General features: G+C 36.2%; 1 protein-coding gene across 1 annotated transcript in view; it reads right to left on the reverse strand.

Moving 5' to 3' along the window:
- The window catches only part of adamtsl4 (ADAMTS-like 4), a 197998-nt gene that overhangs the window by 1118 nt on the left and 177204 nt on the right, over positions 1-19676 (reverse strand). The window contains exons 13-17 of the mRNA XM_061881651.1: positions 15628-15801; positions 15374-15553; positions 12949-13128; positions 11488-11635; positions 1-3261 (exon numbers count right to left, since the gene is read on the reverse strand). The exon at positions 1-3261 is cut by the window's left edge and continues 1118 nt beyond it. Coding sequence (XP_061737635.1) covers positions 3131-3261; positions 11488-11635; positions 12949-13128; positions 15374-15553; positions 15628-15801 — 813 coding nt within the window. The 3' untranslated portion in view covers positions 1-3130. The remainder of the gene's footprint in view (positions 3262-11487; positions 11636-12948; positions 13129-15373; positions 15554-15627; positions 15802-19676) is intronic.

Here is a 19676-nt window from a genome sequence, read left to right on the forward strand (position 1 = left end):
ATACAACTTTAATGGAGGCTATGAATATAACAACACTGACTTCCATTAGTCACATCTATCAAGCGTTTTTTTTTACCATCTTTAAAATCCTAAAAAAAAAAAGACATGTGCTATTGTGTTGCATTATAATTGTGAACGATAGGCAAAAAAATAAAAAGGAGCAGTTCCCCTTAAAGGGGTGGAACATGAAACAGAACAGGGGTGTCCAAAACTGACAAATGGAACTTTTATATTTTTCATTTCCAAATCGACTACAATATTTATTTGAACCATTTGGGGCTGTCCTCAATTTAGGTGACTGTAAAGGTCCGAGTCATTGAAGTTAAATATAAGTCATGTACTCTTTATTTCTTTTAACTTTCAACATTACAATGTCTACAACAGTAGATCTACCGTTGACAAAACTTGAATTATTTTTAATAGTTTATGCTGGGGGTGTCAAACGTAGGACCCAAGGGATGAGTTTGCTAAGTATAAAAATGAGCCGAAATTTTTGAATGAAAGAAACTGCTGTTCTAAATCTGTCCACTAGATGTCACAATAGCAATTGTTTGTTGATGTTACATACGTAAAAAAACAACAACACGTTAGTGCACCAGTCGAGAAAATGATCAAACTACACAAATAACATCCTGTAATTTTATCTTGGTAGATTGAAAATTAACACCAATGAGTTGACTGATGAACATGATCACATCATGTAAGGCAAATAAAGATAGAATACTATTAACCGCAACATGTAAATGTAAAAAAACAACAACATTATGATTTGGTCAATTTCAGAATGTGCTTGTTCTATTTTTAAACAAAGAATCTGAAGTTGTCTCTATTTTTAAGTTATCGTGCCGTGATTTTACCAGTCCAGTTTATGCCATTTTTGTTAAAGAAAACCTGTTTTTTTATGGCGAAAACACAAAATATCCAATACCCCCCCAATGCCCAAAGTGTAATATTTGATGTGAAGTCATTTGAGCTTTCAATAGGTCAATAATTCATAACCTTGATTTTGATTCATTATTATTTTTGAACAACTTCATGATAGAAGCTCAATCATAAAAGTTTTAGAACTAAGTCATATATTAATATATATGATTTTTACTTGCAACTTCAGATCAGATTATACATTTTTATGCCAGTTTTAAATGTAAAACCAGCTTTGTGTTATTAAAGTCAAAACTGCGACATTTACCCGTTACATTTGCTCTTTTATTCCACTCTTTATGCTTTTCCTTTGTAATATTTTTCAATTGTAGGGATGGGTTCCAAATCCGTTATTTTTTTTTTTGGGTTGGGTCGTGACGTCACACCCGTTTTTCCGACTGCGGCGCTTGGTGATCATCACTCCAGCAGCACTGAGAGCGGACTCAGCCAAAATTGTTGCAATTTCTCAATGCCAACAAAGCAACGGATTCAAAAAATGCCTCAAAGTGAGTAAAGTTCCACATTTACAAAAAAAAACCCACCCGCTGACTTGATGCTAATACTCATTGGCTTTGCTATTGATTAGCATTAGCGATTTTACATGGCGATTTTTACATTTTGTTAATGAAAACTACAACTAAGATGTGCGTCACAATCAAAACACTTACAGCGCTTGGCGATCACTCCAGCAGCACTGAGAGCGGACACAGCCAAAATTGTTGCAATTTCTCAATGCCAACAAAGCAACGGATTCAAAAAATGCCTCAACGTGAGTAAAGTTCCACATTTCCCCCCAAAAAAACACCCGCTGACTTGATGCTAATACTCATTGGCTTTGCTATTGATTAGCATTAGCGATTTTACATGGCGATTTTTACATTTTGTTAATGAAAACTACAACTAAGACGGGCGTCACAATCAGTATTAACACTTTGTAGGGCGCAACAACAAAACACACCATAAACTATACATTACTGCCATCTAACGTCTTGGACTTGCAACTGTATTTACAACTTCATGTCATACTTGCAAATGATAATAAAACAAGATGTAACAACTGGACAAGAGTTATCATCATCAGCTCATTTTTAAATGCTGCAATAAAAATGTGATATTAATATCAAAAACTATTTATATTTATTAACACACGCTAAATATTGCTACGGTTAATGAGAACACTACCCATCTGTACCCGCCGGACGATAAAAAAATGAGCTCGGGCCGCACTTTGGACACCCCTGCTGTAGACTTATAATAGTGTAATTATCATCACACTCCAACTACTCTATGTAATTCATGTGTGGTGTGTTAACATCCTGCTTCCTTCTGCCTATATTTGGTCACTTCCTGCCACCCTCACCACAGTACTGTACTTTGGTGGTTTTGAACAAACTGTACTCAACTTACGGGCAAAGGGAGCTTTTTTTTTTTTGGCAAACAAACATCGAGAGTCGTCGAGCGTCAAGCCAATGTGGCTGAATGAAGGAATACTGAACCTACAGTACTGCAGACCTAGTCCGCTAGGTCCTCGCGCACACTTTGTGCCTCGTTTCAGAGGGAGTGGCGTGCATTTGAATTGCGATTCTTATTCATCGGTTTCAAAAAATATATTTAAGCTAAAAATCTATTTTTACAAATACATTTCTAGGCATCTCAGTGCAACCAGAACAAGCTTTTCTAACCAGTACCTGTTTTGCAAAAAAGCTTCACTATAATTATAATACCAAAGAATACCGTGATTCTCAAACTAGTGGTAGCCAAAGAGTCACTTATTTAAATATTCAAACACAGTGTTACTGTTCAAAATATGTGGCCAAAATATTAAATTGCCTTTTTTTTTTAATGATTACTTAGGCCCAGTACGCTACTGTATTTTGATGTTGGTCATTAAGGTGGTACTTGGAGAGAAAAGTGCTTTTTGAGGTTGCACTTGGTGGACAAAAAAGCATTGGGATAATACATTGAACGAATCGCTTTGAATCAAATCGTCACCCCAGGAATCGTTCAGTGCCCCAAGAGCCCCCCCCCCCCCCTGGCGTGCGTGACACGCCTCCACCGTGTGAGATCCCGGGAGGTGAGGAGGACTGTCTCCAAAGCGATGTGGAAGGAGGTCGGGTCTCACCTGACACGCTGCAAAAGTGTTCACACCTTGACTGAATGCGAGACCGGCGCTCTCTACTCTGCCCCCCCGCGACCTTTGACCCCCCGGTCAGTGTCTCTTTGCACGCTGGGCGCTGTGCGTGCAGGAGGCGCAGCACACGCTCTTGTAGTAGGAGTAGACGCAGAGTCGGGCCTGGACCACCATCACGCAGTTGTGCCGGCGGTCCCTGCAGTTCTCGTCTGGCCGGGGCGACAAGGAATATGTACAGGGCGCGTGAATGGACAGACAACAAAGCAGTGTGTGTGAATGGACAAGCAGTTGTCAAGGTGATGAGTATGTGGCGAGAGACATGTTTGCATTTACGTTGATGTGTATTGAATCAATTACTAATATTTTGGTATCGTGAACACTTTCTGCGTTTGTAAATAGACAGAAATATGTTTACATTATGTTTGGAAGTGAACGGACAGACAGATCTTTATATTTTGTGTACCGTATACATGAACAGGAAGATGTTCACACTATGTGTATGTGAATGGACAAACAGTATATTCGCAATATATGTGTATGTGGATGGACAAACAGTATATACACAATATATGTGTATGTGGATGGACAAACCGTATATTTACAATACATGTGTATGTGAAGGGACAGACATGCAGTACATTTATAACATGTGTATGTGAAGGGACAGACATGCAGTACATTTATAATATGTGTATGTGAATGGACAGACATGCAGTACATTTATAACATGTGTATGTGAATGGACAGACATACAGTACATTTATAACATGTGTATGTGAATGGACAGACATACAGTACATTTTTAATATGTGTATGTGAATGAACATACAGTACCTTTACAGTATGTGTATGTGAATGGACAAACAGTATATTCACAATATATGTGTATGTGAAGGGACAGAGATATCGTACATTGACAATATGTGTATGTGGATGGACATACAGTACATTTATAATATGTGTATGTGAATGGACAAACCGTATATTCAAAATATATGTGTATGTTGATGGACAAACTGTATATTCCAAATATATGTGTACGTGGATGGACAAACAGTATATTCACAATACTTGTGTATGTGAAGGGACAGACATGCAGTAAATTTACAATATATGTATGTGAACGGACATACAGTATAATTTACAATGTACAGTACGTGTGTGTGAATGGACATACACTGTATATACAATTTGTGTATGTGAATGGACGTACAGTATATATACACAATACGTGTATGTGAACGTACATGTAGTATATTTACAGTATGTGAATGAACATACAGTATACATACACAATACGTATATGTGAACGTACATACAGTATATTTACAATATGTGATAGGACATTCAGTGTATATATACACAATACGTGTATATGAACGTACATACAGTATACATACACAATATGTGTATGTGAACGTACATACAGTATATCTACAAAAAGTGTATGTGAATGAACATACGGTATATTTACAATATGTGTATGGACATACAGTATAGTTTCCTAATGTATATGTGAATGAACATACGGTATATTTACAATATGTGTGTGGGAATGGTAGCAAGAAGTTTCCATTATGTGAGTAAGAATAGACAAAAATATTGTGTGCGTGAATAGACAACAGCTACTTACATTATGCATGCGAGAATAAAAACACAGGTTTAGATCAGGTGTGTGTGTGAATGAGTGTGTGTGGATGGACACACAAAAGTAAACACGAATTTGTGAATGGACAAAGATGTTTACATCGTGTGTGTGTGTGAATATGACTGAACAGTTATTTATAAGACGTGTACATGAATGGACCTACACATGTCTACAGAAGGTGCGTGTATGTGGAATGACAGTTTACATGTTGTGTGTAAGTGAATAGACAAACAGTATTTCTAAAATATGCGTATGGACATACAATATAGTTTCCTAATGTGTATGTGAGTGGACATACATTATATTTACAATATGTGTGTGGAAATGGTAGCAAGAAGTTTCCATTATGTGAGTAAGAATGGACAAACATATTGTGTGCATTGATAGACAACAGCTAACACAAAGGTTTAAATCAGGTGTGAGTGTCAATAAACGTGTGTGGATGGACACACAAAAGTAAAAACAAAAATACGTGAATGGACACACAAAAGGACAAAGATGTTTACATCGTGTGTGTGTTTGTATGAATAAGACTGAATAGTTATTTATAAGACGTGTACATGAATGGACCTACACGTCTACACAAGGTGCATGTATGTGGAAGGACAGTTTACATGTTGTGCGTATGTGTATGGGCATACAGTATAGTTTCCTAATGTGTATGTGAATGGACATACAGTATATTTATAATATGTGTGTGGGAATATTAGCAAGAAGTTTACATTATGTGAGTAAGAATGGACAAAAATATTGTGTGCATTGATAGACAACAGCTAACACAAAGGTTTAGATCAGGTGTGAGTGTCAATGAGCGTGTGTGAATGGACACACAAAAGTAAAAACAAATGTGTGGATGGACACACAAAAGTAAAAACAAATGTGTGGATGGACACACAAAAGTAAAAAAAAATACGTGAATGGACACACAAAAGGACAAAGATATTTCAATTTTTTGTGTATGAATATGACTAAACAGTTATTTATAAGACGTGTACATGAAAGGACCTACACGTCTACACAAAGTGCGTGTATGTGGAAGCACAGTTTAGATGTTGTGTATGTGAATGGACATACAGTATTTTTTTAAATATGTGTATGGACATACTATATAGTTTCCTAATGTGTATGTGAGTGGACATACAGTATATTTATAATATGTGTGTGGAATGTTAGCAAGAAGTTTCCATTATGTGACTAAGAATAGACAAAAATATTGTGTGCATTGATAGACAACAGCTAACACAAAAGTTTAGATCAGGTGTGAGTGTCAATAAACGTGTGGGGATGGACACACAAAATTAAACAAAAATACGTGAATGGAAACACAAGAGGACAAAGATGTTTCTATCATGTGTGTATGAATAAGACTGAACAGTTATTTATAAGACGTGTACATGAATGGACCTACACGTCTACACAAGGTGCGTGTATGTGGAAGGACAGTTTACATGTTGTGCGTATGTGAATGGACATACAGTATAGTTTCCTAATGTGTATGTGAGTGGACATACAGTATATTTACAATATGTGTGTGGGAATGGTAGCAAGAAGTTTCCATTATGTGAGTAAGAATGGACAAAAATATTGTGTGCAATGATAGACAACAGCTAGCACAAAGGTTTAGATCAGGTGTGAGTGTCAATGAGCGTGTGTGGATGGACACACAAAAGTAAATACGAACACATGAATGGACACACAAAAGGACAATGAGATGATTCCATCGTGTGTTTGTGTATAAATAAGACTGAACAGTTATTTATAAGATGTGTACATGAATGGACTTACACATGCCTACACAAGGTGTGTGTATGTGGAAGGACAGTGTACATGTGTGTATGTGAATGGACAAACAGTATTTTTTTAAACATATGTGTATGGACATACATTATAGTTTCCTAATGTGTATGTGAGTGGACATACAGTATATTTATAATATGTGTGTGGGAATGGTAGCAAGAAGTTTCCATTATGTGAGTAAGAATGGACAAAAATATTGTGTGCATTGATAGACAACAGCTGGCACAAAGGTTTAGATCAGGTGTGAGTGTCAATAAACGTGTGGGGATGGACACACAAAAGTAAATACGAACACATGAATGGACACACAAAAGGACAAAGAGATGATTCCATCGTGTGTTTGTGTATAAATAAGACTGAACAGTTATTTATAAGATGTGTACAGGAATGGACCGACACATGTCTACACAAGGTGCGTGTATGTGGAAGGACAGTTTATATATTGTGTGTAAATGAATGGACAAACAGTATCTAAAAACATATGTGTATGGACATACAGTATAGTTTCCTAATGTGTATGTGAGTGGACATACAGTATATTTACAATATGTGTGTGGGAATGTTAGCAAGACGTTTCCATTATGTGAGTAAGAATAGACAAAAATATTGTGTGCATTGATAGACAACAGCTAACACAAAGGTTTAAATCAGGTGTGAGTGTCAATGAGCGTGTGTGGATGGACACACAAAAGCAAACACAAATACGTGAATGGGCACACAAAACGACAAAGATGTTTCCATCATGTGTGTGAATATGACTGAACAGTTATTTACAAGACGTGTACATGAATGGACCTACACATGTCTACACAATGTGCGTGTATGTGGAAGGACAGTTTACATGTTGTGCGTATGTGAACGGGCATACAGTATAGTTTCCTAATGTGTATGTGAATGGACATACAGTATATTTACAATATGTGTGTGGGAATGTTGGCAAGAAGTTTACATTATGTGAGTAAGAATGGACAAAAATATTGTGTGCATTGATAGACAACAGCTAACACAAAGGTTTAGATCAGGTGTGAGTGTCAATGAGCGTGTGTGGATGGACACACAAAAGTAAAAACAAATGTGTGGATGGACACACAAAAGTAAAAAAAAAAATACGTGAATGGACACACAAAAGGACAAAGATGTTTCCATTATGTGTGTATGAATATGACTAAACAGTTATTTATAAGATAAGTACATGAAAGGACCTACACGTCTACACAAAGTGCGTGCATGTGGAAGCACAGTTTAGATGTTGTGTATGTGAATGGACATACAGTATTTTTTTAAATATGTGTATGGACATACAGTATAGTTTCCTAATGTGTATGTGAATGGACATACAGTATATTTATAATATGTGTGTGGGAATGTTAGCAAGAAGTTTCCATTATGTGAGTAAGAATAGACAAACATATTGTGTGCATTGATAGACAACAGCTAACACAAAAGTTTAGATCAGGTGTGAGTGTCAATGAACGTGTGTGGATGGACACACAAAATTTTACAAAAATACGTGAATGGACACACAAAAGGACAAATATGTTTACATCGTGTGTGTGTTTGTATGAATATGACTGAACAGTTATTTATGAGACGTGTACATGAATGGACCTACACGTCTACACAAGGTGCGTGTATGTGGAAGGACAGTTTACATGTTGTGTGTATGTGAATGGACATAGTATTTTAAAAATATGTGTATGGACATACTCATACAGTAAAGTTTCCTAATGTGTATGTGAGTGGACATACAGTATATTTACAATATGTGTGTGGGAATGTTAGCAAGAAGTTTCCATTATGTGAGTTACAATAGACAAACATTGTGTGCATTGATAGACAACAGCTAACACAAAAGTTTAGATCAGATGTGAGTGTCAAAGAGCGTGTGTGGATGGACACACAAAAGTAAATATGAATACATGAATGGACACACAAAAGGACAAAGAGATGATTCCATCGTGTGTTTGTGTATGAATAAGACTGAACAGTTATTTATAAGACGTGTACATGAATGGACCTACACATGTCTATACAAGGTGTGTGTATGTGGAAGGACAGTGTACATGTGTGTGTGTGAATGGACAAACAGTATTTTTTTAAACATATGTGTATGGACATACATTATAGTTTCCTAATGTGTATGTGAGTGGACATACAGTATATTTACAATATGTGTGTGGGAATGGTAGCAAGAAGTTTCCATTATGTGAGTAAGAATGGACAAAAATATCATGTGCATTGATAGACAACAGCTAACAAAAAGGTTTAGATCAGGTGTGAGTGTCAATGAGCGTGTGTGGATGGACACACAAAAGTAAAAACAAATGTGTGGATGGACACACAAAAGTAAAAAAAAATACGTGAATGGACACACAAAAGGACAAAGATGTTTCCATTATGTGTGTATGAATATGACTAAACAGTTATTTATAAGACGTGTACATGAAAGGACCTACACGTCTGCACAAAGTGCGTGTATGTGGAAGCACAGTTTAGATGTTGTGTATGTGAATGGACATACAGTGTTTTTTAAAATATGTGTATGGACATACAATATAGTTTCCTAATGTGTATGTGAGTGGACATACAGTATATTTACAATATGCGTGTGGGAATGGTAGCAAGAAGTTTCCATTATGTGAGTTGGAATAGACAAACATATTGTGTGCATTGATAGACAACAGCTAACACAAAAGTTTAGATCAGGTGTGAGTGTCAATAAACGTGTGTGGATGGACACACAAAATTTAACAAAAATACGTCAATGGACACACAAAAGGACAAAGATTTTTCCATCTTGTGTGTGAGTATGAATATGACTGAACAGTTATTTATAAGACATGTACATGAAAGGACCTACACGTCTACACAAAGTGCGTGCATGTGGAAGCACAGTTTAGATGTTGTGTATGTGAATGGACATGCAGTATTTTTTGAATTATGTGTATGGACATACAGTATAGTTTCCTAATGTGTATGTGAATGGACATACAGTATATTTATAATATGTGTGTGGGAATGTTAGCAAGAAGTTTCCATTATGTGAGTAAGAATAGACAAACATATTGTGTGCATTGATAGACAACAGCTAACACAAAAGTTTAGATCAGGTGTGAGTGTCAATGAACGTGTGTGGATGGACGCACAAAATTTAACAAAAATATGTGAATGGACACACAAAAGGACAAATATGTTTACATCGTGTGTGTGTTTGTATGAATATGACTGAACAGTTATTTATGAGACGTGTACATGAATGGACCTACATGTCTACACAAGGTGCGTGTATGTGGAAGGACAGTTTACATGTTGTGTGTATGTGAATGGACATAGTATTTTAAAAATATGTGTATGGACATACTCATACAGTATAGTTTCCTAATGTGTGTGTGAGTGGACATACAGTATACTTACAATATGTGTGTGGGAATGTTAGCAAGAAGTTTCCATTATGTGAGTAAGAATAGACAAAAATATTGTGTGCATTGATAGACAACAGCTAACACAAAAGTTTAGATCAGGTGTGAGTGTCAATGAGCGTGTGTGGATGGACACACAAAAGTAAACACGAACACATGAATGGACACACAAAAGGAAATAGAGATGATTCCATCGTGTGTGTGTGTATGAATAAGACTGAACAGTTATTTATAAGACGCGTACATGAATGGACCTACACATGTCTATACAAGGTGCGTGTATGTGGAAGGACAGTGTACATGTGTGTATGTGAATGGACAAACAGTATTTTTTTTAAACATGTGTATGGACATACAGTATAGTTTCCTAATGTGTATGTAAATGGACATACAGTATATTTATAATATGTGTGTGGGAATGTTGGCAAGAAGTTTCCATTATGTGAGTAAGAATAGACAAAAATATTGTGTGCATTGATAGACAACAGCTAACACAAAGGTTTAGATCAGGTGTGAGTGTCAATAAACGTGTGTGGATGGACACACAAAATTAAACAAAAATACGTGAATGGACACACAAAAGGACAAATATGTTTCTATCATGTGTGTAGGAAAAAGACTAAACAGTTATTTATAAGACGTGTACATGATTGGACCTACACGTCTACACAAGGTGCGTGTATGTGGAAGGACAGTTTACATGTTGTTTGTACGTGAATGGACATACAGTATAGTTTCCTAATGTGAATGGACATACAGTATATTTACAATATGTGTGTGGGAATATTAGCAAGAAGTTTACATTATGTGAGTAAGAATGGACAAAAATATTGTGTGCATTGATAGACAACAGCTAACACAAAGGTTTAGATCAGGTGTGAGTGTCAATGAGCGTGTGTGGATGGACACACAAAAGTAAAAACAAATGTGTGGATGGACACACAAAAGTAAAAAAAAATACGTGAATGGACACACAAAAGGACAAAGATGTTTCCATTATGTGAGTATGAATATGACTAAACAGTTATTTATCAGACGTGTACACGAAAGGACCTACACGTCTACACAAAGTGTGTGCATGTGGAAGCACAGTTTAGATGTTGTGTATGTGAATGGACATACAGTATTTTTTAAAATATGTGTATGGACATACAATATAGTTTCCTAACGTGTGTGTGCGTGGACATACAGTATGTTGACAATATGTGTGCGGGAATGTTAGCAAGAAGTTTCCATTATGTGAGTAAGAATAGACAAACATATTGTGTGCATTGATAGACAACAGCTAACAAAAAGGTTTAGATCAGGTGTGAGTGTCAATGAACGTGTGTGGATGGACGCACAAAATTTAACAAAAATACGTGAATGGACACACAAAAGGACAAAGATGTTTCCATCTTGTGTGTGTGTGTGTGTATGAATAAGACTGAACAGTTATTTATAAGACGTGTACATGAATGGACCTACACAAGGTGCGTGTATGAGGAAGGACAGTTTACATGTTGTTTGTACGTGAACGGACCTACATCTGTCCATGAGTGTTAATGTTGCGTGCGAGCATGCAAAGCCACCTGTGACGTGTGGGCTGCAAGGCGAGGTGTTGCAGGTTTGTTCCTGTTCGGGCCTGGCGTTGGCGTCACAGTTGGGCGCGTGCTTCCTGTCTGGGGTCAGGCAGCGCACCTCCCTCATCTGGAGGCCCCTCCCACACGAGCGCGAGCACTGACCAACACAAAAGGCTGCTCAGTAAATGCTGCACATTGATGCTGATAGTAAGAACCTGTGTGAAGTATTACATAGGAAAATAACACTGCATCTTTTACTCATTAAAGGCCTACTGAAAGCCACTACTAGCGACCACGCAGTCTGATAGTTTATATATCAATGATGAAATATTAACATTGCAACACATGCCAATACCGCCTTTTTAGTTTACTAAATGGCAATTTTAAATTTCCCGCGATGTGTCCTTTTGAAAACGTCGCGGAATGATGACATGTGTTTGTGTCGTTATTTTACACAGTATTTTGGACATCTGTGTTGCTGAATCTTTTGCAATTTGTTCAATTAATAATGGAGACGTCAAAGAAGAATGCTGTTGGTGGAAAGCGGTGGATTGCAGCTGCCTTTAGCGACCGAAACACAGCCGGTGTTTCTGTGTTTGTTGTGAAGCTTTAATATGGAACAGAGCGGTCAAGCGAACATGTTTCTCTACCACATGTCAACCGGCAGGTTTTGGTGAGAAAATTGTGGTAATAAGTCGGCTCTTACCGGAGACATGAGCGGAGGTTGCGTCCTCCTGCAGCAGCTGCGACTTTCTTGGCTCCTCCATGGCCTCCATCAGAGACACTGGCGGTCACCACACCCCTCTGACTTTCATGTATGACTATTTAATATCACTAAAACACTAGTCACACAATTAGCAGATATGGGGTTTTCCAGAATGATCCTAGTAAATGTGTCTAATAACATCTGAATCGCTCCCACTGCCGTCGCATTTTTTTTCTAGTGCTTCACTCTAACTTTCTTCATCCACAAATCTTTCATCCTCGCTCAAATTAATGGGGAAATCGGAGCTTTCTCGGTCCGAATCGCTCTTGCTGCTGGTGGCCATGATTGTCAAAAATGTGAGGATGTGAGGAGCTCCGCAACCCGTGACGTCACGCGCACATTGTCTGCTACTTCCGGTAGTAATATATAATATATATTATATATTAAAACAATAACATTAAAATATAATATTTGGACAAAGGTAGATGACATCACAAGTCAGAAAATGTATATCAGAATAAGTTTAAAAAAAATAAAGGTAATGACACAAAGCAACATTTTCCAGCACAGACAAATGTCAGGGCTATTATAATATTTTCCATTATAACAACTTCACACACGCACCAGAAGAAAACTGAAAAGTAGATTCAATAAGAACACATGATGGACATTTTGAGAGGTATATTAGTTGGGGGCAAGAAAACTGGGACTGACATGTTTTCTAGAATACTGCAATACAGTGAATATTATTGCTGTAAACTTACCGCACTCCACTCTGTAGTGAACCACTGCGATTGACAGGCTCCCATCTCACACTCCTGCACAGCTGAGGGTTTGTCCATCTGAACACATTCCGCAGACGGGACCACCGTGAAATCGTTCCCGCTCCTCTGGACACAAATGACTTCTCTTCGCTGAGTTCCATTTCCACACGGCACGTTGCACTGGAACAAGAAAAGCGCTCGGTCATGAAGCGGGACGTGGATTACAAGCCCTTTTGTGGCATTGTAGTAGAACTTGGTCATGTCCACATAACCCAAACTAGCAATTAAAGACGTGACATTCGCGAATGAGTCATGTCTTTTGAACGGCTCTTTTGAGTCAACCATGGGATCCAAGTCCCAGTTGTTTTTTGCACAACTAAACTAGAAAAGGAGTCAGAGTTAAATGAAGCTGAGCAGCATAATTAAATTTTTTTAAATTTATAAATATAAATATATATATATATATTAATACATGTACATATACATATATACACCTATATGCATGTGTGTGTATATATATATATCCATCCAACCATTTTCTACCGCTTATTCCCTTCTGGGGTCGCGGGGGGCGCTGGCGCCTATCTCAGCTACAATCGGGCGGAAGGCGGGGTACACCCTGGACAAGTCGCCACCTCATCGCAGGGCCAACACAGATAGACAGACAACATTCACACTCACATTCACACACTAGGGACCATTTAGTGTTGCCAATCAACCTATCCCCAGGTGCATGTCTTTGGAAGTGGGAGGAAGCCGGAGTACCCGGAGGGAACCCACGCACTCACGGGTAGAACATGCAAACTCCACACAGAAAGATCCCGAGTCTGGATTTGAACTCAGGACTGCAGGACCTTCGTATTGTGAGGCAGACGAACTAACCCCTCTTCCACCGTGAAGCCATATATATATATATATATATATATATTAATAATAGTTAACTTGAAAAAATATAAAAAGTTACATGTATTAATACATATATATATATATGTATGTGTATATATATATATATATTAATAATTGTTCACATGAAAAAATATATAAAGTTACATGTATTAATAAACAAATATATGTATATATTAATACATGTACATATATATACACCTATATATATATACATATATACACATATATTTACATATATAACACCTATATACATAGATACACTCATATATACATGTACATACATATATATATATATATATACATATACACACATATATACACTTACATACGTATATATTAGGGGTGTAACGGTACGTGTATTTGTATCGAACCGTTGCGGTATGGGTGTTTCGGTTCGGCACGCGGGCGTACCGAACGAGTTTGTAAGCAGAAGTCTTCACAAGCTGCTCTGCTTTCAGCCTCTGTCTCATTGTCCCGCCCACACAACCATCTGATTGGTTACATACAAAGCCAATCAGCAGTGCGTATTCAGAGCGATGTAACAGACAATCAGCAGTGCGTATTCAGACTTCAGAGCGATGTAGTCAATGCTTCAGCATCGAGCAGAGATATTTGTTAAGCAGGGGAGGAGCGGACTCTACCCAAATTATACTAAACACTTCCCAGTCACAACTATTACAAACATCACTATGAGCCCGTTGACCTTCTAGAAACTTAAACTGCAGCTCAGCTTGCTCACAGTATATGCTTGAGATGAAGGCTAATTAGCTTTTAGCATAACGTTAGCTTATTTTGCTGTGTGTGCGTGTGTGTGTGTGTGTGTTAGGAGCAGCAAAACCCTGTCTGTCTGTTATTTAATTGAATTCCATTGTGTTTAGGGATGGATGAATAGTCTCTCCTATTGCAATTGTAAATCGAACCTGGAACCCTCAAGTTGCTGGCACGGCCACTATACCAAACGAGCTATACCGTCCGTGTGTGTGTGTGTGTGTGTGTGGGGCAGCAAAGCCCTGTCTGTCTGTTATTTCACTTGAACTCCATGGTGTTCAGGGATGAATTGTCTCTCCTATTGCTATTGTACTATTTTTTCAGCTATAGTTACATTAATCATTAGTAATGGAGCAGCCTAGTTTTGAATGGCAGGGTCCCTGCTATCACATGTTGATAAAAATATAACATTTACATAATAAAAATCAACTACAGGCTTCCCAAAAGCTGTAATAAATTAAGCATGATGAGTTGACTTGAAACTGTTTAATGTTGCACTTTTTATATGTAGAATAATTTTTTTTTCATTTTATTTAATCTGAGCAGAATTATTCTAGTGTTCCCATTGTTAAAAGGATAAAGCCATCATTTATAAATTTGGTAAATAAATAACCCAAAAATGTATATTTTGTTGTTTCCTTACTGTACCAAAAATGAACCGAACTGTGACCTCTAAACCGAGGTACGTACCGAACCGAAATTTTTGTGTACCGTTACACCCCTAGGATATGGTATGAAAGAAAAGTGTTACCTGCGTCCATGGGCTGCTGTACCACATGGTGATGGACACACACGGACCCCCGTTGCAGGCTTTCATCTCCGCCGGTTTGTCCCCGACACAGGCCCCGCCTCCCTCGCCCTCTCGGAGGCCCCCGCGTGTCAGACACACCACCTCCCGCTTCTGCACGCCTGGACCACATTGTGCCGAGCACTGCGGGACAAAGCAGAGCAGCCGCTTAAGAACCACGGCGGCGTTTCAGGCGGCCCCGTGCCGGCGTTACTGACCGTGCTGGACCAGGCGGACGAGTACCAGTTGGTCACGCAGGGCCCCATGTTGCACTCCTCGCTCCCCATCGGCTGGATCCTGGAGTTGCATTCTTTATCGCTGACGACGCTGCCTTGATCACTGACGCAACGCACGCTCCTTGTCCTACTGCCCAGCCCGCAGTCCACTGAGCACTGGAGAGCCACCAACACCAACATCATCAGGACCAGCATTTAGCACACACACTTAAATGTGGAGTATTGCTAGAACCGCATCCTCTGTTGGACGTTACACTAATACTGGCTTTTCATGATTATTGGAACCAATCAAAATGTTTTCATACAGTCCTGAGTGACCAGTGCCTCGTCACAAACCCACAACCACATCCCCTGATCGAAATCCACACCTGGACAAAGAAAAACTCCAAAGACCACATCTGGGGAAAAAGAAGACATCCTAGGCAACCCCATTCCACGGTGGATGCAGAGTGGGTACAATTACTGAATTGTTGCATGAATAAATAATGTGAGAGTCCATTCCATGTATGAATGTTATCATACAACACATAAAAGTGTCTTTATAAGAATTTAAATCTGCATATATATTTAATTTATAAATTAAAAAATGTACAACATGCCTATCGTGATATGGTTTATTATTGTATTTAAAAAAATATACCAATTTACTAACATCTTTTGCACTTCATTTTTTTTTTAGTACAATTGCACATTGTTTTTTTTTACTGTATTATTTATTTATTTATGAGAACCTCATACATTTGTTACTGTTATTATCAATATATTTGTATATGTATTTACATAATAATCACATACAACCGTAAGGTATCATATATTATTTGTATTATGTTTACAAATGATAACATTTTTGCTGTACATATATATTTTTTGTTTGCTAATTATTTTACTGTACACCTTTTCACTTTTTTTAATTTCATTATAATTACATGTCATTATTTTACTCTTATGTATCAACTGACTTAACTATTTATTTATGAGAACCTTATTTAATGTATTTGTTAATGTATCTATTCACACACAACCATGATGTATCGTTTATTTGTATTGTTTTATTGTTATATTTAGAAATAACATTCTTACTGTACATATTTTTTTTACTTAAAACATGCAAAACATTTTACTGTACACCTTTTCACTTGAATTTTATTGCATTATAATTACACATAATTTTTTTACTCTTATGAATCAACTGACTTATTTATTTATGAGAACCTTATTTAACTAATAATATTAACAAATTTATTAATTTACACAATGATTACTTAGAACCATAATGTATCATATAAATATTTTAATTATTATGTATTCCTATATTTAAAAACAATAACATTCTTTCAGTAATAGATTTCTTTCAATTTAAAAACGTGTCAAATATGTTTTTAATTTTTATTTCATCTTAATTGCACATTATTATTTTACTATTACATACCAACAGAGTTAACTTTTTTTAATAAGAATTAGAATATTTATTAATGTATTTACATAATAAATACATATAAACATCATGTATTGTATAACTGTTTGTATGATGTTGTATTAATAAATATGTTATAAAAAATGTTATTAAAAAATTTGCAAAATATTTTTTTTATTTCATTCTAATTGTACATCATTATGTTAGCATTACGTACCAGCAGACTTAATTTTTTGGGGGGGAAAGTTAGAGAATAATTATTTATGTGTTTACATAATAATTACATATAACCGTAATGTATTATATAACTATTTGTATTTTTGTTATTGTTGTATTTAGAAATGATAACATTGAATTATTCATATTGTTTTTCATCTAAAAACGTTAAAAAATGTTTTACTATAAACCTATTCAATTTATTTTATTTTATTATAATTGCACATTATTTTACTATTACATAAGTTAACTATTTGTGAGAACTGTATCTATTAATAACATTATTTAATTATGTATTTACATAATAAATACATATAACCATCATGTATTGTATAACCGTTTGTATGATGTTGTATTATTATATTTAACAATAAATAAATATAATGTTATCATAAAAAATATTAAAAATGTGCACATTTTTTTTATTTCATTATAATTGTACATCATTATGTTAGCATTACGTACCAGCAGACTAAATTATTTTTTTTGAAAGTTAGATAATATTTATTTATGTATTTACATAATAATTACATATAACCGTCATGTATTATATAACTATTTGTATTATTGTTATTGTTGTATTTAAAAATGATTACATTGAATTATTCATATTGTGTTTCATCTGAAAACGTTAAACATGTTTTACTATAAACCTATTCCATTTATTTTATTTTATTATAATTGCACATTATTTTACTATTACATAAGTTAACTATTTATTTGTGAGAATCGTATGTATTAATAACATTATTTAAATATGTATTTACATAATAAATATCATATATTGCATTATTCTTTATTGTTATTTTTAGAAATTGTAATATATTACATAAAACAAGCAACATTTTGGGCTATTTTCACTTTATTTTAATTTCATTGTAATTGCATATTATTTTTTTGCGTATAAACTGAGATTTAGAGGTGCATTTATGAATATATTTACATACGGTAGTAGTTATATATGACCCAAATGTATTATATAACTATTTGTATCACTTTCATTGTTATACTTACAAATAATATTTTACTAAAATTTTAACAAAAAAATTATTTAATTTTTTTTAAATATATATATATATATATATATATATATATATATATATTTTATTTACAACATTTTAGAAAGGATCCTATTTTCCTGCTAAAAGCCAAGTTAAAATGCTGAAAGAGTTCAATGTTGAGGCAAATGTTGACCTGTCCCTTCTCCAGAGTCTTCTTTAAAAGGTAATGGAGAGCATTATTAATATTTTTATTATTAAAGGGGAACATTATCACAATTTCAAAAGGGTTAAAAACAATAAATATCAGTTCCCAGTGGCTTGTTGTATTTTTTGAAGTTTTTTTCAAAATTTTACCGGTCCCGGAATATCCCTAAATAAAGCTCTAAAGTGCCTTATTTTCGCTGTCTTCGAAACCACTATCGATTTCCCTGTGACGTCATACAATGCAAACAACATGGCGGTTACCACAGCAAGATATAGCAACATTAGCTCGGATTCAGACTCGGATTTCAGCGGCTTAAGCGATTCAACAGATTACGCATGTATTGAAACACATGGTCGGAGTATGGAGGCAGATAGCGAAAATGAAATCGAAGAAGAAATTAAAGCTATTGAGCGAATAGCTATTGACGCTATTCGGCCATAGCGTGGGTGTACCTAATGAAGTGGCCCATAGCATAGCTGCCTTATTAGCATCGCCGGTAAAATGTGCGGACCAAACGATCAGGACTTTCGCATCTTGTGACACTGGAGTAACTTAAATCTGTCGATTGGTAAGTGTTTGTTTCGCATTAAATGTGGGTATGTAGTTTCAAATGTACAAACAGCTAGCGTAAATAGCATGTTAGCATCGATTAGCGTAGCATGTTAGCATCGATTAGCTGGCAGTCATGCCATGACCAAATATGTCTGATTAGCACATAAGTCAACAACATCAACAAAACTCACCTTTGTGATTTCGTTGACTTAATGGTTGCAAATGCATCTGCAGGTTATCCATACATCTCTGTGCCATGTCTGTCTTAGCATCGCCGGTCAAATGTGAAGACACTCTGGTACATTCAATGGGGGTCTGGCGGCAGATTTTTTGCCAGTGGTGCAACTTGAATCCCTCCCTGTTAGTGTTGTTACACCCTCCGACAACACACCCACGAGGCATGATGTCTCCAAGGTTCCAAAAAATAGTCGAAAAAACGGAAAATAACAGAGCTGAGACCCGGTGTTTGTAATGTGTTGAAAAGGAAAATGGCGGCTGTGTTACCTCGGAGACGTCACGTTCTGACGTCATCACCACATGACCGATAAACAGAAAGGCGTTTAATTCGCCAAAATTCACCCATTTAGAGTTCGGAAATCGGTTAAAATAATACATGGTCTTTTTTCTGCACCATCAAGGTATA

This window comes from Nerophis ophidion, linkage group LG21 (genome assembly GCF_033978795.1).
Source record: "Nerophis ophidion isolate RoL-2023_Sa linkage group LG21, RoL_Noph_v1.0, whole genome shotgun sequence".
NCBI lineage: Eukaryota > Metazoa > Chordata > Actinopteri > Syngnathiformes > Syngnathidae > Nerophis > Nerophis ophidion.